The sequence below is a fragment of the Sceloporus occidentalis genome, unplaced genomic scaffold (assembly GCF_023333645.1).
Source record: "Sceloporus occidentalis isolate IW3139 unplaced genomic scaffold, rSceOcc1.0.p SCAF_182, whole genome shotgun sequence".
Lineage (NCBI taxonomy): Eukaryota > Metazoa > Chordata > Lepidosauria > Squamata > Phrynosomatidae > Sceloporus > Sceloporus occidentalis.
Window position 1 is genome coordinate 1682548 of NW_028317162.1, and position 22519 is coordinate 1705066.

Consider the following 22519-nt stretch of genomic DNA (forward strand, 5'->3'; position numbering starts at 1 on the left):
AGATCTGGCGGGGATCTGGGTGTATCCCCTGTGGAGATCTGGGTGTATCCCCTGTGGAGATCTGGCAGGGATCTGGGTGTATCCCCTGTGGAGATCTGGCGGGGATCTGGGTGTATCCCCTGTGGAGATCTGGCAGGGATCTGGGTGTATCCCCTGTGGAGATCTGGCTGGGATCTGGGTGTATCCCCTGTGGAGATCTGGCTGGGATCTGGGTGTATCCCCTGTGGAGATCTGGCAGGGATCTGGGTGTATCCCCTGTGGAGATCTGGTTGGGATCTGGGTGTATCCCCTGTGGAGATCTGGCAGGGATCTGGGTGTATCCCCTGTGGAGATCTGGCTGGGATCTGGGTGTATCCCCTGTGGAGATCTGGCAGGGATCTGGGTGTATCCCCTGTGGAGATCTGGTTGGGATCTGGGTGTATCCCCTGTGGAGATCTGGCTGGGATCTGGGTGTATCCCCTGTGGAGATCTGGCTGGGATCTGGGTGTATCCCCTGTGGAGATCTGGTTGGGATCTGGGTGTATCCCCTGTGGAGATCTGGCTGGGATCTGGGTGTATCCCCTGTGGAGATCTGGCTGGGATCTGGGTGTATCCCCTGTGGAGATCTGGTTGGGATCTGGGTGTATCCCCTGTGGAGATCTGGCTGGGATCTGGGTGTATCCCCTGTGGAGATCTGGTTGGGATCTGGGTGTATTCCCCTCTTCCCTAAGTCTTTTGGGACTTTCTACGTTACAAAAGATGCATTTGCCGTGCTGTAATAGGTCACTGTCACAATGTGATCTACCCCGTATTCCTCATTCTTCTAGGAACCGATTGCATTGCAGATCAGAGTAGAACGATGTATTCTAGGAATGAATCGCGCAGGTATGGGGGGGGGTAATATATTTGGTGTGATCGAGATCTTGGTGAATGTCGCTCGTTAGATAAACTGATCCCGCAGAGACCTTCTAGTTTCTGCAATTCTCTGCCTAAACAGGTCTGGGATCCGGGATCCGGTGTAACTCCAGATACAGGAGATGATCGGCATCTAGATGGATTTCCATTTGATACAGAGAACAGATTAGATTTATATTAAACATAGAATGTTCTAGGTTTGTTCTAGTGTTGTCTTTCTAGATAGTGATCTGTTACGTTCCATCATTAGCAGAAACTTGATAGAGACGGTCTCTCGTTCCTGTGGGGTGTAAGGTGGATCCTTCGACAGTTCCTACAAAAGACCCCGTCACCGGTACTGATCCCCCAAAACCTTACATCTACTTCCTCGTACTACTCTGTCCACCTGTACAGAGGCTCCAGAACCTCACATCTGCCCTGCCCACCTGTACAGAGGCTCCAGAACCTCTCATCTGCCCTGCCCACCTGTACAGAGGCTCCAGAACCCCACATCTGCCCTGCCCACCTGTACAGAGGCTCCAGAACCTTACATCTACCTTGTCCACCTGTACAGAGGCTCCAGAACCTCACATCTGCCCTGCCCACCTGTACAGAGGCTCCAGAACCTCACATCTGCCCTGCCCACCTGTACAGAGGCTCAAGAACCCCACATCTGCCCTGCCCACCTGTACAGAGGCTCAAGAACCTCTCATCTGCCCTGCCCACCTGTACAGAGGCTCCAGAACCCCACATCTGCCCTGCCCACCTGTACAGAGGCTCCAGAACCTTACATCTACCTTGTCCACCTGTACAGAGGCTCCAGAACCTTAAATCTACCCTGCCCACCTGCACAGAGGCTCCAGAACCTCACATCTGCCCTGCCCACCTGTACAGAGGCTCAAGAACCCCACATCTGCCCTGCCCACCTGTACAGAGGCTCAAGAACCTCTCATCTGCCCTGCCCACCTGTACAGAGGCTCCAGAACCCCACATCTGCCCTGCCCACCTGTACAGAGGCTCCAGAACCTCACATCTGCCCTGCCCACCTGTACAGAGGCTCCAGAACCTCACATCTGCCCTGCCCACCTGTACAGAGGCTCCAGAACCCCACATCTGCCCTGCCCACCTGTACAGAGGCTCCAGAACCTTACATCTACCTTGCCCACCTGTACAGAGGCTCCAGAACCTTAAATCTACCCTGCCCACCTGTACAGAGGCTCCAGAACCTCACATCTACCCTGCCCACCTCTACAGATGCTCCAGAACCTCACATCTCCCCCTCCCCACCTGTAGACACTCCAGAACCTCACATCTTCCCTGCCCACCTGTACAGAGGCTCTAGAACCTTACATCTCCCCTGCCCACCTGTACAGAGGCTCTAGAACCTTACATCTCCCCTGCCCACCTGTACAGAGGCTCTAGAACCTTACATCTACCTTGTCCACATGCACCAAGCAGATAATTTTCATATCTCCTTCTCCACCTGTCCAGAGTTTCCAAAATCTCACATCTTTTCTTCACCTGTGCACGGCTTCTAGACTCCTGCCTGCTACACATCGCCTGACCCTGAACTTTGCCGACCACGCAGATCTCTCGTTCCCGTGTTCAAATATTACAGGTTCCCTCCTCTGTAAAGAACTTTCCACGCGCTTCATGCTTTCTATTCAATCATTTGGGCAAAAAAAACAGTGCAGGAATCCAGAAAACAAAAGCTAGACCAGAAAGGCATTCTTATTACATCTCTCTAAGGGTCGCTGGGTTGTTTGTTGGGAGGGTTCTCTGCTTAGAGTCTCCCTTGAAATGGTCACCTTCTGCTCCAGAACGTATAACCCGTGCTTTCCTTGCTCACCCTGCTGCATATAGAAGTACAGAGTATGACTTCTGGAGACCTAAAACATCACTTCATCACCTGCAGACCCTCAGAGATATATTAAAGGGGGTCTTACTATATCACGGGACCAGGATACTCGTTACCAGTGTACCGCGGTGCATGTGCATAATGATACCGAGTACATCCCGTAGATTTATGGTTCCTGCTGCTCCTGAAGGAGTTTGGAACGCCAAAGTACACGAGATACCATCAAGATTTCAGTGCCCCCATCACCCGGTGCTTGGGGGGGAGGGGGGCACCCCCGGTGACGTGTTTCAGTAATTTAGGTCACAAGCAGTCGGGTCGGGGTAAGGGTCTCTTTTTCTCATGGGACCCCCCAGGGTGCTGAGCGCAGAACGTGCGTCCCGGTCTGATTTAGTGACCGTCGATGACGTCGTTGGTGACACGCTTTCTACTGATGTCTGTGTACTCTGTGTGTAATAAGCACGGGGCCCCTGGCACGGCACACGCCAGCCTCCCAGAGACCGTGAGCTTTCGAGAGCCGGCGCCTGCTCGTATTAACCGTTTAAGGGCCGGCACACACCCCCTCCGGCTGTGTAGATGAGAACGCAGGGAAGTTCTACATTTGGGTTTGCGGACGTTATACAAACGGAACAAACACACGATGATACGGCGCTAGACAAACACACACCCAACTTTGTGGCTCGTGGAGATCTCGGCATGTGCGGGGCTGCGGCACAGCTAGACACGCGTGCGGCACAGCTAGACACGCGTGCGGCACAGCTAGACACGCGTGCGGCACAGCTAGACACGCGTGCGGCACAGCTAGACACGCGTGCGGCACAGCTAGACACGCGTGCGGCACAGCTAGACACGCGTGCGGCACAGCTAGACACGCGTGCGGCACAGCTAGACACGCGCCCAGCAGTGTTGCATTAAGGACACACACTGATCCGGCACAAACACACCCACACACGGCATCGTCATGTATGCTACAGTGTGACACACGTATAGAAACACACCCCAGTCATTGTGACACACACAGTCATAACTTCCATTAGGTAAGAGGGACAGCTGCCCCGTGTACTGCAAGGCATTGCCCCAACAATGTCCTAGAATTTTTTTGCCGATTTTTATCAGATTGTATTATTTACGAGGTAACTTAACTGGTTGCTCGATTTAAAAAATAAAATAGAACTGTCAGCTCTTGGGACCAGACGACTATCCTGTACGCTTTCCAGTGTGTTAAAGCGCTCTCGCTTTTTATTAACGTGATGCAGCTTCCCGGTACACAGAACGCCAGCGCTTTATAAATAATAAGAACGCGGGTATAATGGTCCCTTTTGTTCTGTTTAGGAAATGTTTTCCTCGTCTTCCTCAATAAATTATGCAAATCTTACCTGGCTGCATATTTATTTTAGGGGTGTGGCTGGGGGCGGGGCTTTACCTAAACTTTTTTTTAATGATACTTTTTTGGCTTATTGAAACAGGGAATTTACACGTTATCTGGGCTTTTAGGATCCCGTGATGCCCTCATACCCAGCAAACATTCTGGGATCCTAGGAAAGAGGGGCATCGGGGGAGGAAAGCGGGGCATCAGGGATATAGGGACGAAAGAGAGGGTGTCCCTCATAAACTGAGACACTTGGCAGCTATGGTTAGTAATAGGAGTTAATACTATGCCATGCTGAACTACAACTCCCATCATTATCAGCGCACCTGAATCTAGAAACGAAGCGCCGTGTTAAGTTTGCTGATTATTGTGTTTTTGGCGATGGGCCGGATATTGTCATTAAAGGGACACCGGCATCCCCAGGGGGTATGTGTGAAAAGCGAGTCTGGCGCAAGATCAGGGACGCTGTCTTATAACCATGGCAACCGGCGGAGGGTTCCTGCTGATTGGACGGCTGCGTTAGTTGCCACAGCAACATTTAAAAAGGCCAAAAAGAGAGGCATTTTTGTGTCAGGGGATGTGAGTTTGGGCGCGGCGGGACTGATAACGATATTCTGAAGTAGAATGATGGATTTCGTTTACGGGATACAATAAATAAACTCACAATGTGCTGTTTATAAACATTTTATTGAAACAATTAAGTTTGTAGAACCCTGCGATCCCCTCGTACCCAGCAAACATTCCGAGCTCCTGGAAAAGAGGGGGCATCAGGGGAGGAAAGAGGGGCATCAGAGGAGGAAAGAGGGGCATCAGAGGAGGAAAGAGGGCATCGGGGGTTTGTGGATCAAAGAGGGACTGGTTAACCTATGCAGGGACACTTGGTATGTTGAAATTATTTTTCTGTGGGTGTTGATGAGTTTGCGGACTGGACGCACGGTTAGAGTTGGCTTTGCCGAGGGACCGGGTCACCTCCACCCCCGCCTGTAATCCCCGTGGAATGCGCTCCGGTGGGGGGGGGCGCTCTATAGGTGTCCTGGGCGAGTGTTTTGGGTTCTGATACCGAGTCACTCGGAGGTCACAGGTCGCACCCCGTGCCGCAGACGCTCCAATTATCCAGCAATTATAAATGTTTCCTGCGCGCTTCGGGAGAGGTAGCCGCCTGATCCTGGGATTATTCCGGAGATTCAGACTGAAAATTCTAATCGGGGGGGGGGGGGGATCATTTCTAATTCTACTAACCTTAAGTGGGGGCAGATTCCAAACAATCCGGCATATAAAGGGTGCAAGAAAAGCACTCTAGTTGTAGCCCCCCCGTATGAACCCCCCCCCATTGCCCAATTTAATTTGATGACTTTGCTTCTATAGAGCTTTTACACGGAGCTGAATGAGTCATTTGGGGGCCGATGTACGCAGCGGAACGCTTCAGATAAACCGATGGTTAGGTCCGGTTTTTAAAAAGAAATCGAATTCATATTTATTTAGTATTTAGCGCATTCATTGAATATCTGTATGCGAAATAAGGCGTTATCTATTATAACAAGCAGCGTTATGATGGGGTCTCGGCACCGAGTTAGTAGATAATGCCCACATTTTTTATTACATTTTATTTCATGTGGAACAGAACCTTAAGGCCACGTTTCTGGTTGCAGGTACCGGTTTCCGAATCTAGCCGGATCCGGTGCAGGAATGCAGCCCCCGGGGGGTGAAGTGAGTTGGAGGAACGTTACGTGTCCGGGTTTAACAGACTCCGGATTACGCGTGAAAATGCGAGAGGGTTTAGGCTGCCTAATGAACGGCTCCTTTTGTTTCGTGAGAATCTAAGTCTCTTTGGGCTGAGATTTCAGAGCCAACGTCCCCCTCGAATACCGGTCACAACGGCCAAATCAGATTAAAATCCTCGCGCAAGCAGCACCACCGACTCGTAGCCCACGTGGCCTACAGAGATCCTCTTAGGTAGCCTCTTGACATGCTTGTTTTGTAGCCTCCTCTTCTCTTGGGTAGACTTGTTGTGACTCCAATACCTGGCACGTCTTAGTGGGACGATGCCTTCCATGCAGGCCAGGACTGGGCAACTGCCAAGTGGGCCACTGGCCGACAGAACCAAACACTTGCCCGATCTGCAGCACATTGGACTGCGGCCATACTTAGGTCATCAGCCGTCCGCTGGACTTAAAGTGCCAGGACCACCTCTCACTCTAGCCATGGGGGACCTTTAACCTCCAGCCTAACGCTATATCTCTTTATCCATCCCTACGACATTACGTTTATTAACCGAGTTCCACCAAGTTCCATCGCGACAATTAAGGGAAACATTTAAACGAGCGCGATACAATGTGACGATGAGATTAAGTTAAGACGCCCTGGTATAGAAGAAGAAGAAGAGGGTCCAGCTCTCCCAGGCTTACCATCGATCTTCCTTAGATGCCTCCATTCCAAGAACTGTCACCAAGTATAAATGTTTAGAGTAACATTTAGAAATATGTTTTTTTTCTTTTTGCGGTTACATGAAATAACTTTCCAGCTTAATGGGTCAAAAAAAATGAGTCCAGAGTCTCTGTACAGAATGTATCTTGGGTTTCCTTCCCGTGAGACCTGCTCTCACGCGCTCTCCTCCGCTCGGTGGCTCCCCGTTGGGTTTGAGTTGGGTCGCCGTTGAGGTTATGGGGATCGAGTGTTCCGACCACAATCAGAGCACAAAATGCATTCTGTGTGATGTCATCGTTCTGCCTTCTCTCCTCGTCCGTTGCCCACCCCGTGTGTGCCGTTATCTCGGTATTAACCCTTAATAGCCATGTACGCTGTAGATGCAGTTGCTTTCCATGGTGACCGATTCACGTTAATAAACCCGACCCAGAATATGTTGCTTATGAGTAAGCTCCTGAAATAGGGCGCTGAGGAGGTTCTCCGTTTTTTCTGCCCCGTGGAAAAAGACAGCCCCTGTTTATTGCTAACGAGCGTCTCTGACTGGCATGGTCCTAGCTGAGCTGCGGATGATAGCAGCTGTTCCGTGTGAACCACGGACAGCAAATCCTTGTTCGGGAGCGTGAAATATTCCTGACATTAGCGTGGCTGTCAACAGTTGGGTTACGTGGGTTATTAATGACCAGGAACGAGTCTCTGATCTAAGCCCAAAGAAACACAAAACATCCTTCATGGATGGTGAGGAGCTGATGACACCTTCTCGTTCCTCCTCACTTAAGAGCCGTCAGTTTTCTACATTAAGTGCTTCATCCAAGAGAGCAAAGCAGGGCTGGGGGTTTTAGAAGCCTCAACTGCCCCGTTTCCAAGAGCCGGTTGGAATTTGGAACATTTTTAGCGAAGTCGCTGTTTCTGTAGAAACCTCCCAGTTTGAATCGAGGAGGATTTTTTTATATCATGTGGAGTATTACAAGTTTTTTGGAAAGTCGTAGTGTATTAATTCTTTTTCTTTGTCCCGCCGCAGCATCTGCCCATTCCGCAAACGCTATAAAGAGGGACCGCAAACTTCTCCAGATGAGGTTTCCAGCGCTACGGGATGCCCCGGCCTCTCCTCCTCCGTGTTCTGTGGGTGCTGATAATCCAGTGCCAGGTACTTGAGCTCTTAATGTGTTAATGCCTCGGAGGTATCAACATTACATTAGTGGAAGCCCTTACCATGGTCCTTTGTGAAGACCTGCTTATTGTAACCTATGGAAGGTTTCCCCGCAGTGGGATGTATTTTAGTTATCTTTCTTTTGGTTGAAGAAGTGACAACGTCCTCTTAGATAGAATGTGAGCAGGTCTTGTGTGTTTCTACATTTTTGAGACCGTGAGATGTGTGCTCTCTTTTTAGGCTCCCTCTGCACAGATCATGGATTATTTGATAGAAAGCTGGAGGAAGTATGAGATGGAGTGCCAACACAACATGTCCATAGAGCCACCTCCTACAGGTAAATCTCCAGGATGCCAAGCTCTGCTTCCAATACATTGTAGCTGGATGGGCTTCCACCAGTGATGACCAATGAATGGCGCTCCACTTCATGGGAATCGTACGCCACGGCGGCTGTAGAGCCAGCATTAGCCATCAATGGTTTAGATTCCAACTTTCCAAACACTCACTGTCCCGCTGTCTTTGGATGTCCCCACAGGCCTGGTCTGTAATCGAACCTTCGACAAGTTCTCTTGTTGGCCGGACGCAATGCCCAACACCACAGTCAACGTTTCTTGTCCCTGGTACCTGCCTTGGTATAAGAAAGGTAAGATGCCACCAGAAATACAATAGGCTAAGATCTACTCCCAGAGGTGGTGGGACTTCTACAGCAAGGGCTGCTGATTGGGGCTAAACCAGGTGCCTCTTCTGTATCTGATTTACAGTATTAATGATTTTGCCCCATTCTTAGTGCAGCACGGCCTTGTCTACAAGCACTGTGGACCGGACGGGCAGTGGGAGCCAATGCTGAACGGAACCTTACTTCGTGACGCTAGGGAGTGCGAGTTGGACAAAAATGACCAGCGTGACCAGGTTTGTTGAGTATGTGTTTTGTTTAATCCAACATGGGTCCCAAAGTGTAGATGATGCTTCTGGAAAGCCCTTTAGGAGAAAGACACTTCTTTGGTTTCTGGTCAGCTAAGGGTTTCTGCCTGCAGTGGTCACTCACCCTTCCACAAAGGAAGGAAACCTCAAACTACCGTCCCAACAATACAAATCTATTCCAGTACCCAGATCCTCTAGGTGTGGCCCCATTTTCCAGATTCTGAGGGCCCCAAAACTCTTTCATTGTGTTTCATGTGCCTTCCGTGGCACGGTCAAGGGCTCAGGGTACAGGTCCCAATATTCTGATGGGTGCAGGGGTCCGTGCCGTGACCTTTTCACTGCCGCTCGTCATTCTTGATGGGTACAGGGCTTTGCGTTTTTATTGTGAAGCTGCCAAAAAAGAAACCGTTTTGAGTCTTTACTTCCTGTAAAAGCAGAACACGCAGAATTAAACAAGCAATTCATTAAGAAACAAACCGCAGCCGTGTTTATCTCCGAGCCGCACTCCGCCGCCATACCCCTGCCTGTCCCTCTTGCTCCATCTGACTTTTCCTCTACTAAGGGGTCAATGTCAGAGTCGATCTGATAGGAATGATACATTGAGCAGGGCTGCCAATTCCCAGCCGTCGGCAATCGGATGGGATGGGGAAAAGGGGGGGGGGGGGGCGGTCGTCCTAGAATTGCCAAGAGAGAAGATGTCAGTCTGAGGAATTCTGGACAATGATGGGTGGGTTGTGAAGAAGGAGCCATGCCAGGGGCAATCTACAAATACATTTGGCATCTGCAGGGTTCTGAAGGGAGATCAGAGGGGGGGTAGATGAGTGGATGGGGTAGAACCTGGTTGAAACTGTTTGGGGTAACATTTAGCTACATCTAACGCGTCAAAATGTTACAAGGCGATGGGCAGGGGGGGGTCTGAGGGTAGAAAAGGGTCAATTTGTTGGGCAGCACAGGGTGGGCACCGATATGAAGGGGAGGTTACGTGGGTTTAGTGGCCATATGAGTTGGTGTTGGGCAAGTAGGAGCTATAAAGAGGAGCGAGGGGGCAGTGGGTTGCCCTTGGGGGCCATTAAGTGTTGTAATTTCCTTTGGATGATCCGTTGTCTGCTTTCCAGGAACAATACGGGAGGACGTATAACAGCTTTAAGATCATGTACACTGTGGGATACTCGGTGTCCTTGGGGGCTCTCATTTTGGCCCTAGCGATCCTCGTGGGGTTCAGGTGAGTACCTGGATGTAGTGGGCTGATAAAGTTACTGGTATCACCATAGCTACCGATGGAATGTTCCTGCTCATTGAACGTCCCATTGGTTCCAATGATTATGGGATGTAAATGGGTGGGCATGGGGTTGAGCCCCTCCCTCTTTGGCTCAATAGGAGCCTCCATAATGCACCGCCATTGGTACGAACCTTATAGGGAATCTGGTCCTGGATGTTGGCATCAGCCCAGCTGCCCCAGTACCCCTCCAGCAGTAATGTGTACGGTTCACTTAGACCTCATCTATACCTCGATACAGCCATACAGTCCAACTGCTAACAATATATACTGTATATGTTTACTGGTAATACATTAATTGGGTTCCTTTAAGCGAACACGTATGTTGTACTCTATGGCCATGTGCATTCGTTGGTGTTCTGAGGACAGTAAGAGCTGCCGGTTGCCCCAGCCCGCCGGTTGCCCCAGCGGAGACATCTGTATGATTAACCCCACCGTAGTTGTTCAGCAGGGACCTTTCGCCTGTTCTCAGCCGGTTGCGACACAGAACAGAAACAACTTTGTTACCCGACAGGGATTCATTTGTATTCAATAACGGCAGCACCCGGATGCATGCGGCTGTGTATCAGAAGCCTGAGGCTTTCCAGCTGCTTTGTTGGGCTATAACTCCCATCACAGTTAGCCGGCCGGGAAGCTGCAATTACAGTGGGTTTTAGATATGCTGACACTATTAACTGGGAGACAGCGATGTCTTCCCCGATCCGTGAAGGTCCTTTATCACCCTTACCCATTTTTCTATTTGATTTGACGGCGATGTTACTGTTGAGCACTGCAGTGGCGCTCAAGCTGCATTGGACTACAATTCCCATCATCCAGCCTTTCAAAATAAGAGGCACTGTTGCTCTGATCTGTGTTTCTTTGGCGCAATAATTATTATGTATACTATGCATAACATTGTCTGCACTTTAAAGGGTTAATCTGGTCGGTTGCAGCAGCACATTGCTAGCACGAGACCTCTTTAATAGTTGCCCCTTGGCTGGCTGTTCTGGTTCCGAGTCCCCTCGGGGGGATCCATCACCCAGTAGCGTCCCTGTGTCTGCAGAAACCGCATTAGCAACGACTTTCACGTCCACGCATCGTTTTCTCTGCATTTTTTTTTTTTGCCTTTTTACAGTATTTCCCCTTTTTTTATGCTTGTATGGTATAATTTTATATAGTTTGCTGTACGGAAAATACATTTATTAAATGCCCTGGAGAGAACGAGGTGTTAGCCTATACATCGTGCGGGCCAAGTTGATAGCAAATGCGTATAGATCAAAGTGCTCTCTAGGCTCACTTTAAGGTTGTTCCTCCTCTACCCGCCACACTCTCCCTTCTTACCCCATGTTTACAGACCCCGTTCCTTTATCCGTCCCCGCCGACATTTAAAGGGGCAGAGAGGCGTGTCTCTTTAAGAGGGTGTGGTTATGGGCGTGGTTACGGGGCAAGGGGCTTTATCTGTTTTGAAAATGTATTTTTATTTATTTATCACATTTCTTGCTGCTTATAAACGTAACATTGTAAGAAGCCTGTGATAACCAGCAAACATCCTGAGCTCCTACCAAAGAGGGGGGCATCGGGGAGGAAAAAGGGGCAGTATGGATTTGGGGCCCAAACGTGGACGTTCATTCATGTTCCCGATAACCCCGAGATCACGGCTCTGTGTTTCCCCCCCCCCACAGTAAACTGCACTGCATGCGCAACTACATCCACATCAACCTGTTTGTCTCGTTCATTCTCCGCGCGGTGTCCGTCCTCGTGATTGACTCCCTCCTGAAAACCATTTACAACGAGACGATTAACGATGATTATGTGCAGCGCTGGCGCAGTAACGAGGTGAGAGTCTGCCTTCGCACTAAATGATCTGCCTCCCAGCAGAGCCGGTAAACAGACTTTACAAGTAGTGTCTTTATTTCTAAACTTTTCTTTTTTTTAATTTAAATTCCTTGATCATTGGCCAATATTGTTCCGTATGAGTTCTTTCAGAAGCATTTTAGTTCACCCCGATTACCCCACCGTTGTGTCTTTATGCCACCCCTTTATGCTCACTCTGGCTTGTTGCCCCCCCAGGTCGGGTGCCGCGTGGCTACGGTCCTCATGCAGTATGGGGTGATTGCTAATTATTGCTGGTTACTGGTGGAAGGGATTTATCTGCACAACCTGCTCGTCCTCGCCGTGTTCTCGGAGAGAAGTTACTTCGCCCTCTACGTCTGCATCGGTTGGGGTAAGTGTCACTTCTCACTGTCGTAACGAGCACCGAGTACATGCCAGGCGGGGGAGATTCTCCTGCATCATTCACTCACTCGCGCCTAATAACCGGTGTCTCCCCCCCCCCCCCCCCCCGCGCAGGTGCTCCGATTATCTTCATAGTCCCGTGGGTGGCCGTGAAATACACGTATGAAAAAGACGCGTAAGTCCTTCATCACCTGCATGTGCATAGAATGTCACGGCCCACATTCAGGAGCCGTATGCCTATCCCATGCGTGTTTCATGTTAGTTCACAAGTTTGGGGTCACTTTCATGGAAAACGAGGACATTTCTGGCTGTAACATAATTACAAAAGAGTTTCTAACCATCAATCAGCCTTTTAAACTTAAGCTTGGACAGAACGTGCCATTGGAACACAGGAGTGATGGGAGTGATAAAGGGCCGTTGGAACACAGGAGTGATGGGAGTGATAAAGGGCCATTGGAACACGGGAGTGATGGGAGTGATAAAGGGCCATTGGAACACGGGAGTGATGGGAGTGATAAAGGGCCATTGGAACACAGGAGTGATGGGAGTGATAAAGGGCCATTGGAACACAGGAGTGATAAAGGGCCATCGGAACACAGGAGTGATGGGAGTGAAAGGGCCATTGGAACACAAGCGTACAGAGGCCCTTTATCCCTCCCATCACTCCTATGAAGATATTCCATTTTCCAGCTACAATAGTCATTTACAACATTAACCCTGTCTGTGCTGGATTTTGGATCCTTTTTTATGTTATTTTAATGGACATGATCTGCTTTTCTAAGTGACCCCACACTTTTGAGCGGTAGCGTGTGTGTGTGTGTGTGTGTGTCTCTGTGTGTATAATTATATATAAAACTAGATAACTTGCGGACAGAATAAATTATTGTGCATTAGTGGTCTGATTGCTGAGCGGCTCGTAAACCACTTTCAAGAACGATGTTTATCAGACCGACCGCATTCGTTCCACGGAAACAAAAAGTGCAGATCGAGAGGGGAAACGTGGGGGGTGAGACATGCTGATCTGTGTCAGTTAAACGCATTAAGAGACCACATTCTGCAATAACACTTTTTTTTGTTTACATCTTGAAAACCTATATGTACCGGAGGTCATCGCTCAGCAACTTAATATACCCTTATAAAGATTAAAAGGATATATACAGCTTCAAAGTATTTAAAGTTAGCTTTAAAGAGCACATAGGGTTAAAAAAAAAAAAAAAAATTAGTCTCAAACAAGAATAAAAATACCCGCATTTTATTCCATTTTTATTATTATAATATATTAAAATATATATTTTCCAAGTCAGTAGGATGCAGCCTTCAGGGGGATTCAGAACTTCGTTAATCTCCGCCATTTTTCAATGTGGACGGGGCCGTTTGCCGGCTTCCGATTGGTTCTTAGGATATTTGCGTGACCGTTTAGCCAATAGGAATTGCCGGGTACAGGAGACGAGAGAACCAATGGCTGTTTACCTTTTTGATCTCTAGCGTATAATTGTGGTTTTATGAGCGAGGCTTGGGATCCCATCTTCTGGAAACAACGTATCATCTTAGATGTTGTTGACCAGATTCCTTACTCTCGGGGTTTCTGGATTCTAGAAAGAGAACAGGAGAGAATTAGCTGTAATAACATTAACAAAAAGGTAAACAGGCGATGCTCACATGCCTCCATTCACGTGGAATGACTTCTGTTTATCTAGACGCTGCTCTAGATAAGACTCATTACCTTCTGTTACACTGATCAACCAATTTCCTGGAGCTCTGGAGATGAGCCAGATGTTCAGATAGCACGTCTTAACGCTTTGGCTGCTAGGGCTGGGGAGACCTTCCCTCTGGAACTCGGAGGAATATTAGTGTTTATAAAGTGAAAATGGTTATTTTATAGTGTTTTGGTAGGATTTTATATCTCCTCCACCTCTGGAGATAAGAAATGGTTTATGTGTTTAGACTTTTCAACTTTTGTAGCAGCTTCACCCAAACTACATATTTTCCATGAGGAAGACTTGTGGTGGAATCCGAAGGCAGATATGTTTTGATGAGGACTTGTTCGTTAAGATGGCCAGGAACGGGCAAAGCTTAACCCTGAGGTCTCAAACATAACTTAAGGACCACTTCCTAAAAGTAAAGAGTTAGTTCAGACATAGGCACCTCATTATGTTTAAGGAGATGTTGACCAAGTCTCATTGGTGAAGTCCATCCCAAGTGGGGGATTGGCCATTGGACGTTCTTGGTTGGGTTAGAAATGTTTCCATTGAGTAACAGATCTTTTTCCTTCTTTCTTTACATCTCAGGTGCTGGGTCACAAATAATAACATGGCCTACTGGTGGATTCTCAGGACACCGGTATTCATTGCCATACTGGTGCGTCATTAATACATCATCGATGGAGTAGCGTTTGGACAAGTGGAATGGCATCTACGATAGTCATTTACAAAGTCTGCGCTGTATTTCTGCCATTTCATGTTATTTTAATGGACAAAATGTATATACACAAGACCACCGGCGTTGTAGAGTGAAGTACGCCGGGTACCCTTGATGCCCGTGTCTCCTGGTCTACTGCTACATGCTGTTTGATGTGATTTTACTAGAGGGGAGGTCATATTTTTGATGATAAAGACTTTTGTGGGTGTGATAGACACTTACACGCCTCCAGTTTGTAAATTTGTTTTGTTTTGTTTTTAGATAAATTTCTTAATTTTCATCCGGATTATTCAAATTCTGGTGTCCAAGATGCGAGCTCATCAGATGAGGTACACAGACTTTAAGTTCAGGTGAGAGGCTTGCAGGGTCATTCGCGGTCTCACAGACCATTCGTGACATCGAAGAGCGGGAAACGATTGAGCTAAGGTGTGTGACGTCTTTCTAGGTTGGCCAGGTCTACGTTGACCCTAATCCCCCTGCTGGGCATTCACGAGGTGGTCTTCGCACTTCTCACCGATGAAAACGCACAGGGGACCATGCGTCTGGTCAAACTCTTCTTTGACCTTTTCCTCAGCTCCTTCCAGGTGAGTCCCACGCCACTTCTAATCTGTCTTTCCTCCTAATGCCCTCCTTCCTCCCATCCCTCACCCCGAGAGAGTCCATCTTTAAGACGTGAACGTATAATGACTTCTTTGACGTTCTCCGCAGGGCATACTGGTCGCTGTGCTGTACTGTTTTGTCAACAAGGAGGTAAGTGTCGGCATTTTCTTCTGGATCTTTAGCCCCGAGTGGGAAACCGATAAGACGTAGAGCAGTTCATTTCTCTTGGCTCCGAGCCGTTTTATCTTCACGGTGACCTCTTTGTTATATGTAGTCATGCAGTCGCATTCCACCGCTCGCTGGGAGGACGTGATATTTTCCGTGTCTGCGGAGCGTATTCGTCTTCGCTGTCGTTGTCACTTTAACTTGTCATCGGCGACATATGCCATAGCTCAGAGATGTCACTTGTTCCACGGATTCCACTTCCTGCTCCGAACATCTGTATTAGTATTTACCCAACGATATATATATATATATACTGAAGTCTCAAGCCAAACCCTAATGGAAACGCGGGGGGGGGGGAGCGGTGTCTGAACTGGCGATGGGAGGGAGAGGACAGGGAATGGTGTCTGCCGAGGATGCTAAAAAAGTAATAAGGGACCGTGGAGCGGACGGAGGGTCATCCATCAGAAGGACATTTTGACCTTAGAATGGACATGGAATAGAGAAGTTACGGGCAATTATGGGAAAGGGGGGGAAGTATCTAAGAATGGGCTGGGTTCAGAGGTAATGCGGTGTCGGGGACGGGGCAGTAGTGAGCAGTTGTGGGTGCAGGAGAAATTGGGGCATATTTTATTGAGCCAGGTTTTGGATCACTTTCAAGGGTTCTTACAAAGCATGTGATTAATCACCTTCTTCTAAAGCCCTTGTGTTCCATCTGGCCACAGGTCCAGTCCGAGCTGCTGAAGAAATGGAAGCGCTGGAAACTCGGCAAAGACATCGAAGACGAATATAAGCACACTTACAGCCAGACGCCCCGTGCTGGCACCGGCAGTGTTTGTGAAAAACATAAACTGGTCGGCAGCTGTACCAACGGGACGGGGAAATCAAACAACTGCTCCGGCATGCACTATCACGATAAGATAGGCGTTAGCACCACCGAGAATATAACACTGAGCGACAGACAACTCAGCTTCGAGTATCCGGACAGCGTGGAGAACGTCCTCTGAGCCCAGAACGGGGAAGCAGAGTCCTCCTCTACACTGGAGAGAGCCGGGCCCATAGGCGGCTGCTGAAGGATCGGGTGCCTAAATAAGAAAACAGCTAGAACGGTGAATTTAGCAAACGAGACATTCCGTTGCGAAGCCACAAACTAATCGCTTCAAACCCGTGGGGACATTGTTTGGGCACCCCATTGTACAGCGCTATGGAATTTGATGGCGCTATACAAGACAATAATAATAATTTCCTTATGGAAGCAACATCTATGGTAGAACACGTTTTAGCCCCAGTTCTGTCTGCTGGACACCCTCCTGACATGGCTCCCGCTCCTTGCGCATCCTCACCATGGTGGCTTCCCGTTATCTGCTTTGGCCGGGTCAACAAACAGCTGCTCTGGACTTCTATACCCAGCACATGCTCCAAAAGCACAGGATGAAAGATGGAAAACACGTGTGGCGCATGAAAACACAGGTCAATGTCACTTTTGGCCATATCTTCGAGGACATCCCACCCCCCATGGCTCACAAGCTGTACCTGAACTACAACTACTACGATACAGACTTGGGGTAAATTAAGCTGTAGACCACCAAATTGTGGAGAGCCATGGGTTGGTGTTCCTCATTGGTTGAGGTACAGCGGTTGTGTAACCGACATCTTCTCAGACTGATACAATGTTACACGTTACTGGTGTCCAGTAGATCTCAGTGACTTCTGCTGGACCTCCAGAAAACGTTGGGCGTTGGTAAGCACGTTGGTGTCAACTGGAACCAACTTAAGACCAGGCATCCCAAATCCTACCCTGAAAGAGTCCTCATACACCCTGTTCTTACACAGCTCTGGCCCCCCTGATACATAGTGCAGACTCCGGCCCCCCTGATACATAGTGCAGACTCCGGCCCCCCTGATACATAGTGCAGACTCCGGCCCCTGCTCCTGGGGTCATTGGCCATGGTCAATTATTAATGAATATTTGCGCTGGGTCTGTGTATTTACCTGCTCCAAGATAATCAGATATAACGAGCGCTCTTCTTTTATCCGTTACAAATTTACAACCCCCCCTCTTCAACAACCTATAGCTGTAGATATATCGATTCCAACCACTTATATAACAACTTATATAACATCCTAGAGTATTTTCTCAAAAGTAAGTGCTTTTCTCGTGATTTTATATATTTTCCAGTCTCTGCCTCGCATTGTACGGTCGTTTCGCGTGATGGGAATATAATAATCCTGAAGGTCCATCTACGCATCAACCAGCCTTTCCAACGTTCCGCACCTTGAACTTGGTCGCTAATTATAGGAAACGTCCACCATAAGCAATGTCGGTGCCTGCCCCTGCCCCTAGCCCCCCCATTTCTGCACGACATCCCCTTGAAGTTTTCTAAAAATTTCTTCGTTCCCCCCCCCCCCCCATTAGTCCTGTTATCCCACTTCTGGCTCGACTCAAATATAACCCCAACCCCCCCCCCCCCAATCCCTTTATCTCCTAAATGTAAATTCAGTCACCATGGAAGTAGCTTCTGTAAAGACTGTTTTGAGCCGGGTCCAAATCACAGAATTCTCCCCATCCCCCCCTTTTTGTTGGCCGTGACCCCTTTCTGGCTTGTATTAAAGCCTCGGTCTGAGTAACCCTTTCAGTGCTGCTTTAGGACTCCTCCAATCACCTCGCACCTTCTTCCCGACAGCGAAAGTGGTCAAGTGAGTCCAATAAGCCAAAAAAAAAAAGTTGGATTATCCAACCCCGAGCGTTCGAGCATCGCCCGTATTTTACTAAATTAACCTACTTTTGACCGTTTGCATTGTCCGATGGCGTTGGGTTGAAATCTGCCCTTTTTGGGTTTAGTCGCCGTACGACCTGTGCTTAAATGTAAATATGTATATATGAAAGTATATAATATTCCGTTTTCTATGTGAAAATCCGGTTATCCTGCAGATTATTGGTAATAAACATCTCTCTCCGCGGATTGGATTTCATGGTGTCCGTGTTGTTATTGAGTACGGCTATGGAACGTTCAGATCCGTGAGCTCCGTTACCGAGGGGGTAGTAGATAAGTAGCCCAGCCTCTCCGCAGACAGAAATGGTAGAGGATGGTACAGTAAAGGAATTTAACGGTTCCTTCAGAGACCTGTAACATTATATAAGATAAGACCGCTGCCGACCCCGGGTCTTCCCAACAATCGAAGCTCTGTCCGCCATATCTGTGTGATCTCTCGTTTGCGTTAAACAGGAGCGGCGCTCCTTGGAAACGGGAAGCTGCGGTATTTATGGGAACATCGATCGTTCACCGCGAGGAAGGGGTCGAGAAAAATATTTGAATAATAATTTGGTTTCCTAGCAAAGAATGGAATATTGATCTGCCGTTAAAGAGAAACGCGTCTTTCCGTCCATTAAAATAGAGAGAACCCCAGACGCGTCCAAGCGTTGGAACCGGGGGGGGGTTTGATGGAGCGAGGAGGCGGACGAAACGCTTTAAGACGGGAAGGGTGAGAAAAGACAGATGACGACGAGCGAGAACGTGTAAAAATAACTTAAAGGCACAGAAAAATTATCCAAAATGATCCAATAATTTAGATTATATATTAAAAATAGTAATAAATATGAAAAGGTTATTACTATTTAATCATTATTTCAAGTAAGCTATTTAATAATATATAATATGTTTAAATTAAGCATTATTTTATTATATTAAATAAGGCATAATTTTATAATAAATTAAGCATATTTTATAATTATATTAAAATAAAGCGTACATTATTTTAGAATTGTATTATAATAAATTAAGCATTTTTTAATTATATTAAGCATCATTTTTTTTTTATAATGTATTATATTAAGCATATTTTATTATTTTATAATAATTGTATTAAATTAAAGCATGATTATTTATAAAAGTTCTCTCGGATAGAGACACAGACTTTGCCGGCTCAAACCTTAATCAGTCGTCGGTCTCGTCTCAGATTCAGGAGCTATGTCTATCCCATGCATGTTTAATACCCTCACTGTATTACCTTCTACCACTTCTGCTGGGAGGCTGTTCCACTTATCTACCACCCTCTCAGTAAAGTAAAACTTCCTTGCATTACAGCGAAGCCCCTGATCTAACACTTTTGGTGACCTTCCAAGTTATTTCTCTTTGAGAATAATTCCGACTTTCTCCGAGTCACGGATATTCAGTCTTTGGTTTGTTTAAAAAGCTGTCAGTGCTCTTGTATATACCGACAGCGGACGTTAATCCACTGTTTATTCGGTACAATGCTTTGGAGGGGCAAGGGGGCTTTGAGCACGACCGACGCAGAACGGAGCGTGCTGATTGGCTGGTGAGCGAAGCTCCAATGGGCGCAGATTTTTTTTTTATTTTTTTTTTATTCTTCTAGGAGAATACGGCATATCGATCGGCTTTTAAGGAAAATCGTTGGAAACGTCCATTTGGCTCAGCCATGTCTGATTAGACTGTAAAAGCGGCTATAATGAGAAAGATGTTACAGTCCGTGCCAGGAGATCCACTCGTTTCCGAGGTCATCCAAAGAAGGGACCTCTGAGGTCTTTACACCGTCGAATACCAGTCCATTAACACGTATCACAGCTGAATACAATCTCCCTTTACTATTAAGAGCTAGAACAATCTAGAAAGGCATCACCCTTTCACATATCAAATGTCGCTCTCGTATGAGACGACCTTGAAGAATGCGGTTGATTCACCCGATTATTCCTCCCCAATAATTTATTCTGCCCCATTCATAGAAGCGGAGTTTTCATTTAATGTCGTCTTTACATGTAATTATGCAGAATTACCCCCAAAAAAGGCACAAGGGCTTTCTCATCCCTTAACACAGACTGCTTGCCTACTAAAAGATGGAGCATACCTTCTAAGTGTCCCTGTTTAGTTAGGCCAGTCCCTCTTTTCTAGGTGCTCTGAATGTTTGCCGGGTAGGAAGGTATCGCAGGGTTCTACGGCCCTAAAAAGGAATGGCTTTATACATTTAACCCGTAAATAAAATATATTTCTTCTTCTATGTGTCTTACATTGGTTCAAAGTCATAGAAAAAAAAAAAAATGGTAAAGCCCCACCCCTGGCCACGCCTCCAACCACACCCCTAGACTATAAGAGGCCCTTTTTGGAGCCCAAGAGCGATGCTTTCAAGGCTTCACATTCTATGGCGTTTTAGATACGACCGTCCTACATACTCACGCACTGGGGAGGAATTCCTGGGATCTTTGTGTATACATTTCCGCTGAAGGCCATATATCTCGCCTCGTTTACTGCGTTACTATCCAGACGGAGGTGTAAATTTATACCAGCGCGGGGATTAACCGACGACAGCTAAACCTCCTCGCCTAAACAGAGCCGTCCTACAGCTACACGCAGAATAGACCGATAGATCAGCAGGGGCAAACCCCCCCCCCCCCCCCGTCAAGAATGAGGTGTGGCACCACCCACAAACCACCATGCTCCGCCCAGTTTAATCAATCCTTTAGAATTCCTACAAATTGGGTAATTTTATCAAATTCTGCCCCGTTGATATCTTATGGACTCGCAACTTCTACCCTAGGAAAAGCACTTTTAGTTAAAAGATGTTGCCATAGCAGCAGAAAAAAACTGCTGAAAAAGGATGAGAGTTGGCATCATGGTTATTCTTGGTCTCATTCTGGTTGGCTGGGTTATAACCAGCCCTCCGTTCTCTTTAATAATGCAGGAAGGGGTAATTAGAGAAGGCAGGAGATGCACAAAGGCTAACCGCTTTCTTATCGATTGCTGGGGAGATGGGCGCTTGCAGCCGCCGAGGCCGTATTACGTCTGATCGAATTCAGGCAGGATGACTGTTAAGCGATGTATTTGGTTTCACGCGACGCAGATAAAGCCTTCCCGAGGGGCTCACAAAATAAAATTAAGCTATTGCTGGCAATTACTGCAAAAAAACACAACCCTGGGGGGGGTCCTCCAGAGGGCTTCGCACCACACAGCTGAGCCTTACCTGCACCGTCTGGTAATAATTACATAGAGTAGATTTATAGGTGAGTAAAACAGGTGTAAGTACTTATCTTAAGTAGAAGCTGCAGCTCCCTGACTCCCCAGTGGTCCGACGATTGTTGCCATTGATTGGGTGGTTGAAGTAGCCAATCAATGGCAGGAAACCACTCCCGATGGAATCTGTCTTCTCTAATCCTACGCTAACACCATACACAGATGCTAACACACACCCTCCCAATAACACCATCCACACACGCTAAACACCATACATACACACGCTAACACCATACACACACACGCTAAAACACCATACACTAACACACACACTCCCGCTAACACCATACACTAACACACACGCTCCCACTAACACCATACACACATACTAACACCATACACTAACATACACGCTAACACCATACACTAACACACACACTCCCGCTAACACCATACACTAACACACACGCTCCCACTAAACACCATACACTAACATACACGCTAACACCATACACTAACACACACGCTCCTGCTAACACCATACACACATACTAACACCATACACTAACACACACGCTCCCACTAACACCATACACTAACACACATGCTAACACCATACACTAACACACACACTCCCACTAACACCATACACTAACACACATGCTAACACCATACACTAACACACACACTCCCACCATACACTAACACCATACACACACGCTAACACCATACACTAACACACACGCTCCCACTAACACCATACACTAACACACACGCTCCTGCCAACACCATACACACACGCTAACACCATACACTAACACTATACATTAACACACACGCTCCCGCTAACACCATGCACACATGCTAACACCATACACTAACACACACACTCCCACCATAGACTAACACCATACACACACGCTAACACCATACACTAACACACACGCTCCCGCTAACACCATACACACATGCTAACACCATACACTAACACACACGCTCACACATGTGACTGCTGGGGTGTTTCTTTAATTTTTTAACCCATTTCCCTGCTGTTTCTATGCACATTCTTGGGAATAAAAAAGGGCAAAGGGGTCTGAGAGAAGGACTGCCATTCTTAAACAAGGACACTTGGGAGGTACACTCCATCAAACTCGCACTGGTAACCAGTTGGCGTCGAGGGTCGTGCACATCGCATCTAAAAGTCTTGCTTGTGACAGAACACACGAGATATCGTTCCCTCCGCAAGCCATCGCTTTAACAAACACGTTAAACTTAATTTATTTTAAAGATGGCCGCC

At 47.5% G+C, this 22519-nt stretch overlaps 1 protein-coding gene across 1 annotated transcript; it reads left to right on the top strand.

Moving 5' to 3' along the window:
* The first annotated feature begins 7611 nt into the window (after positions 1-7611).
* Positions 7612-16266, top strand: LOC149278753 (glucagon receptor-like). Its single transcript, XM_089501821.1, has 13 exons — positions 7612-7665; positions 7909-8005; positions 8204-8311; positions 8456-8577; positions 9705-9811; positions 11527-11680; positions 11915-12068; positions 12194-12254; positions 14368-14437; positions 14759-14847; positions 14943-15081; positions 15206-15247; positions 15985-16266. Exons 1-13 carry the CDS (start codon positions 7612-7614, stop codon positions 16264-16266), a joined length of 1479 nt encoding a protein of 492 aa, XP_089357947.1.
* The last annotated feature ends 6253 nt before the right edge of the window (positions 16267-22519 follow it).

Coding starts and splice junctions, on each gene's coding strand:
- LOC149278753 (XM_089501821.1), top strand. CDS start 7,612: ATGCCCCGGCCTCTCCTCCTCCGTGTTCTGTGGGTGCTGATAATCCAG. Junction 8,006..8,203: donor CATAGAGCCACCTCCTACAG/GTAAATCTCCAG, acceptor ATGTCCCCACAG/GCCTGGTCTGTAATCGAACC. Junction 8,578..9,704: donor AAAATGACCAGCGTGACCAG/GTTTGTTGAGTA, acceptor TCTGCTTTCCAG/GAACAATACGGGAGGACGTA.